Source organism: Physeter macrocephalus, chromosome 11 (genome assembly GCF_002837175.3).
Source record: "Physeter macrocephalus isolate SW-GA chromosome 11, ASM283717v5, whole genome shotgun sequence".
In the NCBI taxonomy this organism is placed as follows: Eukaryota; Metazoa; Chordata; class Mammalia; order Artiodactyla; family Physeteridae; genus Physeter; species Physeter macrocephalus.
Window position 1 is genome coordinate 59231824 of NC_041224.1, and position 12568 is coordinate 59244391.

A 12568-nucleotide genomic window follows, 5' to 3' on the forward strand; every position below is an offset into this window, starting at 1 on the left:
AAAGACCACGTGCAGCGACGAAGACCCAACGCAGCCAAAAATAAATAAATTAATTTTTTTTTTAAAGTAAGTTTTTCTAACATCTTTGAGTCAAATTAGCCCTCCAGAAAAATCCTTTGATTTCGAGGGGTCCGCCCAGTTTGAGAAGGATGGATGCAGGCAATCCAGTTTCACTGCAGCAAAGCTACAGTCCTTACCCTGGTCTCTGTGGAACTGCCTTCGGCCCTCTTAACAACCAGGAGACTTGCTGCACTACACTCATTCACGCCTCTGTTCATTCATTCACCTGGTATTTCTGAAACCAGAAATGTGCAGGGCGTTGCCCTCTCCTATGACATCCACAAGGAGCAGAATAACAGTAGCGGCTCTAAATGCTTTGCATATATGATCTCAATCAATACAATGACCCTTTGAGGTACGTACTATTGTTATTAAACCCATTTTACAGACGGGGAAACTGAAACTCAGAGAGGAGTTAAAGGTAAAGTGACAGAGGCCACCCTAGAAGCAGCAGAGCCAGGATTAAGACTAGGCAGTCTGACCCCAAGGCTGCCCTTTTACCTCCTGTACTGTGTACACTGTGCAGTTGGGATGAGAAGCCTTAAGCACTGGGATAAGAGGCAAAGAGCCCTGGGAGCCGGAAAACCTCAGATCAACTTCCGGCTCCCTCCAAGCGGCACTGTGATCTTGGGCAAATCACCCTCCTTTCCTGGTTCTAGAATCTGCCCTGGCCCCCCTCCCTGCCCTATTCTGCTTTGAGCTATTTAGGCTATTTAAATAGTGGAGGGTTAAGTGCAGCCCGAGGTGTGTGACCAATAGCATGGAGAAGGGAAGTTTCTCTCGATTCTCTGGAGCTGCTGAGTCCTACAGCGTCGTGCCAGGACCTTACTCATTTAACTCCCACCACGGTCGAGCAGGTCCTTTTTAAAAAAAATTTTAAATTATTTATTTTAAAAATTTTGGCCGTGCAGCATGTGGGATCTTAGTTCCCAAACCAGGGATTGAACTCACACCCCCTGCATTGGAAGCGCGGAGTCTTAACCACCGGACCGCCAGGCAAGTCCCCAAGCAGGTCCATTTTATTGATGAGGAAACTGAGTCTCCCTGAGGTTAAATAGTTGGTTGTTAGTTGAGTGGCTTAACCTGGTAACAACTAACTCCTTGCTTATTTCACTAATAATAGCTCCCATTTACTGAGCACTTATTAGGTGCCAGACACTGGGCTAAGCATTTGAATCTTCAAAACAATCTCCCAATATTATTATTACCAGTTAAGTCTCAGGCTCCCCATAACCTGGGAATAATAATAGGCCCCTATTGGGGGTTGTTGTAGGAAATTAAGGAAGTTGCCCAAGGTCACACAGCTAAGAGGTAGCTGAACAGGATTTGCACCAAGGTCTGTTTAGTTCAATAAAGTGATGGTTAAGAACAATTACTCTGTGCTACCCAAGCACAGGCTGCCTGGAGTGGCAATAGTAAAATCGGCATTTGATTCATAGAGGCTATGGTAATAGGTCCCATAATTATAGACAGGACCAGGAAAAATCCTTGTCTCTGAGAGAATGTAGGAAAAATCAAACAAACAAAAAAGCCTAAAAGTGGGTGAGGTTACGTATTGATTAAACTGGTGTTCCCAGCAGTGCATGTATCCAGGTGGATATTAGGATAATTTCAGGTGATACACAGATAAACTTCCTATTTTATGTATTTATTTAAAAGTGATAAATATAACTAGCACATCTGTGACTCCATGGCTATTACTGCTTATGACAAGGCTAAATAAAAGTGGTGAACTGATTTTAAAAATTAAGTAAATAAGTGTCAATAACATGTCTACACTGTTCAGATGTTCTTTCGCACTCTCAAATATGTAATGCAAGTCATGCTGGTTCTATCTTCAATATGTCCAGGATCTGACCTCTTCTCCCTACGCCAGCATGGCCTCTCCTGGGTCACTGCAACAGTCTCCCACCAGGCCCCGCTCCCCGCCCTGCCCCTGCAGTCTGTTTTCCATATGGCAACTAGGGGGAGCCAGTTAAAACAGAAGGCAGATATGTCCCTCCCCCTCTCAGAACCTCCAGGGGCTCCCAGCTCAGAGGACAAGCCAAAGACCCACCAATGGCCTGTGTGACCCTATAATCTGCACGCCCCCTCCCCCCAGTATTTCTCCCATCTCATCACCTCTCATGGTCCTGGGACATGCCAGGCACACTACAACCTCAGGACCCTTGCACTTGCTGTTCTCTGAGCCTGGAACGTTCTTCCCCCAGATAGTGTCAGAGAGGTTCCCTTCACCATCAAGACCTTTCTCAAATGTCACCTTCCCAGAGAAGCATTCCCTGACCACTTTTTCTGAACCACATCTACCCTCTCCTGGCATTTCTGTCTCCTCTTCTCTGTTCCATTTTTAACCTTGGCATCTTTATCTTCCAAGATGCTGGATACCTGATTATTTTGTTTACGGTCTGTCTGTCCTCCCACTGGACTCCTTGAGCTCGGGAGTTTTTGTGTTTTGCTTACTGCAGGATCCCTAGCACCTAGAACATGGCTTGGCACCCAATAGGAGCTCAATGAGTACATGTCATGTGGGTGAATACAAAGTTCCATTCGTGCACATGTGCATTTTTTTTTTTTTTTGTGGTATGCGGGCCTCCCCCTGCCGCGGCCTCTCCCGTTGCGGAGCACAGGCTCCGGACGCGCAGGCCCAGCGGCCACGGCCCACGGGCCCAGCCGCTCCGCGGCACGCGGGACCCTCCCAGACCGGGGCGCGAACCCGGCTCCCCTGCATCGGCAGGCGGACGCGCAACCACCGCGCCATCAGGGAAGCCCCACATGTGCATTTTTTAAGAGAGAAAGGCTCCAAAGCACTCATCAAAGTCTCAGGAGGGTTGTCTACCACCAAAGGGTACCCCAGCTCCCCCATTTGGGACCATGTTGGCCAATTAGATTTACTTTCTAAAGGGGCAGACAATACCACTTAGCCAGTTGGGCCTATAGTTTTTCTCCTGAGAGTTAATAAGTGAAGCCTTGGTTTATCCATTAGTTTTCTGTGAAGTGGGCTAGAATGAGTCAGTCTCCCTGCCAGTTCATCTCACCATAGCAAGAGGTGGCCCAGACTCCCTCTGTAATGCCTCTGTTCATAAGCAGTGGCCCCTAGAGCCTGCCTCTTTCCACCACCAAGAAGCAAGATCTGCCTTGTATTATTTCTGCTGTTTCATGCCTTGTGAATTCCCAGCTAATGTGGAAACATCCCAAGGGCAAAAGACCATGTTTTCTTTTCTAGGGCCAGATATTCAGAAGATGAACATTCAACTCAAGCAGCCCGGGGTTAAAGTCCCATCTCTGCCACTTGTTGGCTGTGTGACCAAAGACAAATTACTTAACCTCTCTGTTTCCTTCTCTAAAAAAATGGATTTTTTTTAATAGTACTTTTTTTTAATGATTCTTTTTTTCTTTAATTAATTAATTTATTTATTTATGGCTGCATTGGGTGTTCGTTGCTGCGCGTGGGCTTTCTCTAGTTGTGGCGAGCGGGGGCTACTCTTCGTTGAGATGCGCCGGCTTCTCATTGTGGTGGCTTCTCTTGTTGCAGAGCACAGACTCTAGGCACGCGGGCTTCAGTAGTTGTGGCATGTGGGCTTAGTAATTGTGGCTCAAGGGCTCTAGAGCACAGGCTCAGTAGCTGTGGCACACGGGCTTAGTTGCTCCACGGCATGTGGGATCTTCCCGGACCAGGGCTTGAACCCGTGTCCCCTGCATTGGCAGGCGGATTCTTAACCACTGTGCCACCAGAGAAGTTCCTAAAAAAATGGATTTTTTAAGAATAAGAACTTCCTCATTATGCTGTTGGAGGGATTTGATGAGATAGTGCATATAAGTGTTTAGTATGGGATGATGATGAGCAGGAGCTTGGTGAAGTGAGGGGTTTTAATCCAATCATGTCACAAATATTAAGTGCCTGCTATGTGACAGGTGTAATGCTAGGGACTGGGGAGAAGAAATGGGGCAGGTGCTGTCTTGTGTGAATTAGCTTCTTTGATGGTACAGACAGAGTGGCATCAAATGGCCTGTTTCTGACTCGCTCAGTGGGTCTGTGGGTGGCCTGTGCCTGACAGTTTCACCATCTCTAACCACATAGGGCTTACATTCCAGAGGCAGAGGAGAATGGACACGGGGTTGCATGGCTTTATGAACTGTGAGAAAACACAGGGTACTTTGGAGGAATATTAGAATAATGGGGAGGGGGCAGATTTAAATCTCAGGGGTTAGAGTTATTTCTTTGTGAGTTACTTTGTGAATAACCTGGCTGCAGAGACCTGAGGAGCAGTATCTGGGACCCTACCTTTCTCCTTTCCTGCACCCTCAGGGAATTTGAGCTTGTTCTCCAGAGGGGCAGTTTAGGAGGGTGCCCTAGGCTGAAGCTCTGAGGCCCTGCCCTCTGGGCACTGCCACACACACCCTCTAGTGGTCACAACACAGGCAGGCGCTAGGCTGGATGGGCCCTGGAATCCAAGGACAGTGGGACTGACTGTCACCATCCTTCTCTTCCTGATACTATCTCCATTGAGACTTGGTCTTCCTGGAATGAGGGATGACTCTGGGACCTCATGTCACTTAACTTTGGTAACCAACTGTAGCATGATTCCTATTCCCATTTTACAGATGAGAACCCCGAGGCTTATAGAGGCGAGGGAGGTTAAGTAGGGTCAGTACTGAACTCAGGCCTACTAGACTCTGGTTTCCATGCTCTTCAGGTGTCATCCAGCTGGCACCTAATGGCACCCCACCCTCAATGCCACATCTCTGGGTGAGCAGAAGGCAAACTTTGTGCAAATTACTGCCCCAGGAAGAAGGCAGCCCTCCCCAGGAAGGTTCCTACTTCAGTCTCTCCTCGGCCTGAGGCCCCAAGCACAGGCCTGACATCCCTCAGGATGCTCCACCCGGAACCCTGCAGAAAAGGATGCCCTGGTACCTTAGGGAGGTATGGGGGAATGGAGGGGGAAGGAGTCACAGTTCACAGATTTGCATCCAGGGGTGCTGAGCATTTGTGGAAGCCCTGAGGGGTAATCCATCCACCTGCTATCCTTTTCCTTTTACTTCCCCTCACACACACATACCTCTAGCCCCAGCCAAATTGGCTGGGTTCAAATCCAACCTCTGCCACTAACTACAAGCTTGTGCAAGTTACTTAAGGTCTTTGTGCCTCAGTGTCCTTTAATGTAAATTAGTGGTGAATAACTATGCCTACCCCCAAAGTGTTGTTATATGGAGTCTGGGGCCTCACCCCACAACACTTTGATTCAGCAGGTCCAATGGACCACATTTTGGAAAGCACTGTCCTGAAGGGCGTGCTCCGGCATCACAGACCCACACCACTGTCTAGCTGTTGGGGTGAGAGCACATACTGGTTTATGCCTCTCTGGTTTTAGTATCTTAGCAGTTTCAAGACTATCTTCATTTCAATGGCAAATTAAATGAGTAAGTTCCTGTTCCTCAGTTTCCTCATCTGTGAAATGGAGGTAATAGTACTATCAGGATTGTTGTGAGAATGACTAAAATCTTTGTAATGCTTGCTTGGAACATGGCCTTGCCCATAGTAAGCACAAGCTATTATTGTAATCCACAGCCAAACCAGCAGATACCCTGATGAAAGAAAACACTTTACATCACATTAAGTTTCTCCTTGCATTTTAAGACGCATTCATTTCCCCAGGGGTCAGAAGTGACTGAAAAGGGGCCACAAGATCCGTTGTCCTCTAGGTGTTGCTTACACAGGTGTTTTGTTCACTTGTGAAAATTCACCCTGTTTGCTTACGATTTGTGCACTTAAAAGGCACTGTCTCCTAGGATCCTCATGGTTCTGTGAAGAACGCAGGGCAGGCATCATCATCTCCGTTGTTCAAACGGAAGCCAAGACAGCTATTTTGATTGGGCCAAAGAAGGGGATGAGGGTTGCGAAGCTTCTAAGTCCGGCCCTCCATTCGCGAGAGTAACCGCCTCTCCCAGAGGGCGCGGAGCGAACAGTACCTGGCTCCAGGTAAAGCTCAGCAAAGGGTTCTAAGTCCTTCCTGCAAACACCGGCCCTCCCCCAGCGCACACACAACTCGGGCCCGCACGGGGACTAGCACCGCAGCACGCTCACAAGGCCAGTCCCACACGTGGGAACTCCCGAGGGAGACCCGCGCGCCTGCAGTCCCTTGGCCCCGGCGGGGGGAATGGCGTCCAGCCCCGGGCCAATGAGAGTAGCGGAATTTCTTTCATTCAGTGCGGGTCTGGTTCTTGCCCGGAAAGGGGCGGGACACCACGCCGGGGGCGGGGCCGCCGCGCGCCGGGGAGAGGGCGGTGCCCGCTCAGTGGCCCGGCCAATCGGCGCCGCGCCCGGGGTGGGAGGGGGGACCAGGCCTTTTTTCCCTCCGCGCGGGGCCAATCCTGACTTTACAAGCTTGAACTTTTGCCACCCTCGGACTAGCAAGAGCGCCCGAGGAGGTACCCTGCCGCGCCGGCTCCAGGGGCAAGAGCGGCCTTAACCCTTCCCTTGCCGGGCGGCCCGCTGCTACTGCCGCGCTCCCACCAGCTCGCCCCGGATCAGGCGGGACCCGGCCCCCCAACCCACCCCCACTGCCATGGTGAAACGTCGCTGGGGAAATCACGAGCCCTACCCACATCTCTCTCCGTGGTGCAGAGAATAAACTGGGGAAGGGAAGGGGGTGGAGGAGTCGCCCAGCCCCGGGACGGCTGGCGGCCCGCCTAGCTCCGAGGTAAAGAGACTCGGCGACCGAGAGAAGCCCGAGAGAAGACCTTCCCCGCCTCTACCCCACCCTCTGCAACTCCCCTACCTCGAGCAAGCCTGGAGTCCCGCTGCGCGAGGCATTCCACGCCCCCCGGTTGGCCCGGCGGCCAACCCCTGACTTTGCGCAGGGGGTGTGGAAACCTCGTGCTATCACGCTAGCTCCCGCTACTCCAACAAATCAGCCGCCCCCTGCTCCCAAGAGACGCAAGCCAGGAAAGCATACACGCACACCCATTTTTATTAGCCTTCCCTGGGATGGGGGTTTGTACCAATTCTAAAGTGCAATGTGTGTTTGTAAGTTTGTGCACAAGCCAGGGAGAGGCAAAGCGCCCCGTTTGCGTCCGAGTGTTAGTGGGTCCGCCGAGCCCTCGAGCAGCCCGCCTGTGGTTTGTGTAACCGCGTGTGTGTGTGTGTGTGTGTGTGTGTGTGTGTGTGTGCGCGAGCGCGCTCTCGCATCCGTGCCCGCGGCGCACGCGAGCCAGAGAGCAGGCCGTGGGCGCTGTCAGGCCCGGGGCGGGGGGACTGGGGCAAGCGTGGGGCGGGGGCCGGGGCTCGGCCCGCCCCGGGAGCCGGCCCCTCGGAGCCTCGGGCCCTGCAATGGGACGTGTTCTCCTTTAAGAGTTAAGAAACTTGAAACCTTGTTTGCGCAACAATCAGCGCCGCGGAGCCGCCAAAGTGTCTAGACTGGCATATGATGGGAGGCAGCCAATGACTCCGCGGCGCTCCTCCGGGGGCCCTCAGTGTGCGTTTGAGGAGAACAAAAAAGAGAGAGCCGAGCGGGGGAGCGAGCGAGGGAGACGAGCCGAGAGAAAGAGCCGCCGGGCGCTGCTTCGCCAGACCTCGCCGGGACCACGGGGCCACCGGGAGGCACTTTTTGTGGAGGGGGGAGGGGGGCGACCTCTGCAGCCGCAGCGTCCGGGGCGTCCGAGCGCAGCGTGGGGCGGGCTACGACCTCTGCCTCGGTGGATTGCATTTTTAATTAAGGATTCCCAGCAGCTCTTTGGGATTTTTACAGTTTCCACTCATGTGTTGACACCCGCGTTCAGGAGAAATTCGCTCCAAGTGCATCTAGCGCCTGGGACCTGAGACGGAGTTGGCTTTTCGTGCATGCAATTCCAGGGATTTTGGTTTTGCTTGGGGTTTCTTTTTCTTTCTTTCCTTTTTTTCTTTTTCTTTTTTTCTTTCTGCAGGGAGTAAGAAGGAAGCCGAGGGTATCAACAAGCCTGCCTTTCGGATCTTGCAGGAAAAGCCCATGTAGTGAAGTGCTTGGGTTTTAAAGGCAGGGCTTCCCAGACACATTTGGGGGGTTCGGCGCGAGCGCTTTGTGCTCATGGACCAGCCGCGTAACTTTTGAAGGCTCTCCGGTCCATGCGGGGTCTTGCTGGCGGCGCGCAGCCTGCAGTCGCTCTAAAGCGCCGGGGCTGGAGTTGCTGAGCTGCCCGGGCGCCGGGGTCCATGTAGTCGCGGGCCGAGCGCGGACTGCGGCTCGGCGTGCGCGCGTTCCCCGCCGTCCCGCCCTGGCGAGCTCCCTCATGTTGCAGCCCTGCGGCGCCCCTTCGACGACAGGCTGTGCGCGGTCTGCACGGCGCCCGGCGGCAGAGCTTCATGTGGGGCTGCGGCCCGCGCAGCCGGCGCCTCGCTGAGGAAACGGACCCCCGGTAACCGGAGACCGCCTCCCCCCCACCCCCGGCGCCAAAGGATATCGTATGTTCAGGTCCAAACGCTCGGGGCTGGTGCGGCGACTTTGGCGAAGTCGTGTGGTCCCCGACCGGGAGGAAGGCAGCGGCGGCGGCGGCGGCGACGAGGATGGGAGCGTGGGCAGCCGAGCTGAGCCGGCCCCGCGGGCACGAGAAGGCGGAGGCTGCGGCCGCCTCGAAGTCCGCCCGGTAGCCCTGAGGCGGCCCCGGGACGCGGTGGGACAGCGAGGCGCCCAGGGTGCTGGGAGGCGCCGGCGCGCAGGGGCCCCCCCGAGGCCCATGTCGGAGCCGGGGACCGGCTCTGGGGGCTCCCCGCTGGACGTGGCGGAGCCGGGAGGCCGGGGCTGGCTGCCCGAAAGTGACTGCGAGACGGTGACCTGCTGTCTTTTCTCGGAGCGGGACGCCGCCGGCGCGCCCCGGGACGCCGGCGACCCCCTGGCCGGGGCGGCCCTGGAGCCGGCGGGCGGCGGGCGGAGTCGCGAAGCCCGCTCGCGGCTGCTGCTGCTCGAGCAGGAGCTCAAGACGGTCACGTACTCGCTGCTGAAGCGGCTCAAGGAGCGCTCGCTGGACACGCTGCTGGAGGCGGTGGAGTCCCGCGGCGGCGTGCCGGGCGGCTGCGTGCTGGTGCCGCGCGCCGACCTCCGCCTGGGCGGCCAGCCCGCGCCGCCGCAGCTGCTGCTCGGCCGCCTCTTCCGCTGGCCCGACCTGCAGCACGCCGTGGAGCTCAAGCCCCTGTGCGGCTGCCACAGCTTCGCCGCCGCCGCCGACGGCCCCACCGTGTGCTGCAACCCCTACCACTTCAGCCGGCTCTGCGGGCCAGGTGAGCGCGCCGCGCCCGGCGGGCCCTCGGGGTTCCCCTCCCGTCCCCTTCCACGGCCTCCTGTCTCTCCTTGACACCTCTGGCGGGCGGGCGGAGCTGCGGGTGCTCCCCCGGGTGCCCCTGGAGCGTGGGAGCTCCCAGTGGAGGCGCCTCACGCTGGCAGGAAAGCCGGGGAGTGGGGATGTGGGCGCACACATCAAATGGGAACTTCATCTTAAGGCTCCAGCAAACTCAGAAGGGTGCGCGTTGGAGTTTTCTCTGTGCAGCTTCAGGGACCTGAGGCAGGCTCCGGCTTTCCAGACGGTGGAAGAGGAGGGCAGGTCTAGGAGAGGCCAAAGACTTGAGCGCCCCCCCACCCACCAAGTCCATTTACCCGGGCCTGTAGCATTTGTGTGCATATGCCTATACGTACGGTATATTATGCTTTGTTGTATCCAGGTAGATATATGTCGTGAAATTGGGTGCAGGCAATTCATGGCTAGAGTCCAAAGTGTCCAAAGTGTTTGTAAAGTGTCCCACTTGTTCCCGTTTATACTTTGGAGCAAAGCTTTTGCGGGGTAACCCTTCTCAGAGTGGAGACCACCCTCTTGCCTCTTGATTGTTGCCAGCATCCCTTGGGTGTCAAATGCCAGGGCCTTCTGTCATCATCATTCTCAATCCTGTGTCTAGCTTTTCTAGAGAGCTGAGGGTCCTGGAGGTGTAGGGAAGGAAGCTGGATATTTTAGTACTTTTGAGAACTGCCCCCCTTCTTTGTCCTCTTCTTGGGATTTTTCTGCACACACCACCTACCCAGTCCTGCTTACCTGAGCAGTACCTGGGTGCTGTAGCAAAGGTGAGGACAGAAGGAGACTCCAGCCAGGCCAGAAGCTTGCATCCCCCCCCCCCCCACCGCCCCTTCCCTTGCACTGCAGGGATCACACATTTTTAGCCTGTAGTATCTTCTGAGTGTATGCATCTTAGGTGGCACTGGGGGTTCTGCAGGGATGGGACTCTCAGAGGGTTATAGACTGTTGGGCCTGGGCAGGCTCTGAGTTTCTCCGACCCGGCTCCTCTGGAGAGAGGCAGCACCCAGCCTGGGGGCATTTAAGAGGGTCAGATCGCACAGGTCTCCTGACTCCCAGCGTGGAAGGGGAGGGTGGGACTAGAAGCATGGATTTGTCTCAGGTGTGTTGGTGTCTGGGGTGGTGGCTGGAGGAAGGACGGTGCCTCAGTGGTGGTTCCTGAAGAGAGAGCACTGATGGGGGCTGGGGTGGGGAGAGGCGGCATTGATCTGGCTGCCCTGCACTCCGCATGGTCACTCTAGGCCTGATTCTCAGGGGCTTTGGGCAGTCGCTGGCCTGTGGCCCTCTGCGGGCTTTCTGTGCTCCTTGTTCCTCTTCTGACAGCTTTCCCTGGAAGTGGCTTTCTCCCCTCTTCCACCCTGGCTCCTCCCTGCCTCTGAGGAGGAGGGCCCTGTTTGTGGTTGCCCTGTCCCTGGTCCCGTTTTCAGGGGGAGAGAATTGGTGGGGGCCCCTCTGCTCTTCTAGAAGGCCCTGCTGGGCATTTTCTCTCTCACCACATCAGTCTGCTAGTGAATATTTGTTGAGCACTTACTCTGTGCCAGGCCCATGCTGGGTGCTGTAGTGGGGAGAGTGGAAATATGAGTAGGATCCATGCCTTCAAGAAACAGAATCTTCGGGTTGTGGCGGGGGGAGAGTTGGGACAGAGATGGGGGAAGCAGGGCCAGGCCAGAGGGTCTGAACTCTCAGAGCACTGTGGGGTGTGCATGTAACAGGAGCACCTCTAGGAGCCTCAGAGCTCTAACCTGGAGCGGGGCCTTGGAGGATGGATGGGTAAGGGGAGGTTGGTGTCGAGGGGGAGGAGGAGAGGGCCCGCTGAGAGTCAGGGTACCAAGCAAGCAAGCTCAGGTGTGAGGGTGGGAAGGGGTGGGGTAAAGAAAACTGGAGACAGGTAGGACCCACCCTGCCCGTACTCCTTGGATAAGTCAGCTTGGGTCTTGGTTTGAGTTTGGTGGCCTTGAGCAGTTTTAAGTTAATGGGCAAACTGCAGTGGAATGGTTCTGACCCATAGACCTGGTCCTAGGCTCTGCCCTGCCGGTATCGACAACTTGACTTTGGAGGAGTAACCTCTCCTCTTAGTCTCTCTGTGGGTCAGTGGGGGCGGCTCGAGAAACGTTCTCCACCTCAAATTCCAGACTAAGCATTGGCACTTGACTCCTCTCCTCCTCCCAGAAGGAGGCGCTGTTGCAGGGACTGTGCCTGTTCTCCTGCTACTTCATTAACCCAAGCCCCGCCCCCCACACCCCGTTCGAGCCACCCCGGGGGCCATTGGGAGGACTGGTGGTCAGGGAAGAGTTTCCTGTAGGCACCAGGCTGACCCTCTTGCTCTATTCCCTGCGTGATGGCTTGGGCTGCCAGGACTGAGGACTGGGGGAGCCCTTTGCCGTCCACCCCACCGCCGCCTCCTGGCCGCCAGCCTGGCTCCCGGAGCTGGGCGGGTGCATAGCTGGAGCTCAGCCGTGCGCGTCCTGATAAGGAGACTGCTCCTTCCAGGGCTCTGAGGGAGAGGGCTGGGGCACTGGGGCCGGTATACCCATAGAGAGTACGCTGGAACACCCAGCGGGCCAACTGAGGGACACCACCGGTCCCCCAGTGCCCCCCTGGCCCCCACAGGGATCCCTAGTGAGATGGCCCCTTTCTGGGCAGTGCGGCCCCCTGCTGCTCAGAGCAAACCCTGCTCCATCTTTCAACTTGCTTTGGGGCATTGGGGCCAGGTCCCCTCCTTGGGCCTCTTTTCTCATCTGTAAAGCGAGGGAGTGGTGAACAGAATCTCTGAGGGTCTGCTGGGAGGATTCCAGGTGACACAGGCCTGCCCTCTCCCCCATGCTTGTCTCAGAAAGTGGAGTCTGTGTGCCTAGTTCTGCCCTGGGCTTCCCGCTCCCGTGGGAGTCAGGCCCTAGCTTTCCCTCCCTCTGGTGTATTTTTCTGTCCCTGGAAAAGCCAGTTCGCTGAGCTTGGTGCCTATGTGGACGGAAATGTGGAGAAATACTTTAATCACAGTTCTAACCTGTGTTTATAGAGCTCCTTTCTCCCGAAAGTATCCATTAACTTTGGAATAAATCTCCTGCTCTTTGCTTCACCATTTTTTTTTTCTGTAATTATATTCAGTAAATTACTATTATCCAAATTGCGCCAGGGAAAGAGAGACAGAGCAAGAGAGAACTTCTAAACGACTGGAGGAGGCCGCCTAGGAAAACACAGG

The 12568-nt window shown here is 55.4% G+C and overlaps 1 protein-coding gene across 1 annotated transcript in view; it reads left to right on the top strand.

Moving 5' to 3' along the window:
• The first annotated feature begins 7500 nt into the window (after positions 1-7500).
• Positions 7501-12568, top strand: part of SMAD6 (SMAD family member 6) — a 75593-nt gene continuing 70525 nt past the window's right edge. Inside the window, exon 1 of the mRNA XM_007127850.4 lies at positions 7501-9307. Within this exon, the coding sequence (XP_007127912.2) occupies positions 8497-9307 (811 nt within the window). The 5' untranslated portion in view covers positions 7501-8496. The remainder of the gene's footprint in view (positions 9308-12568) is intronic.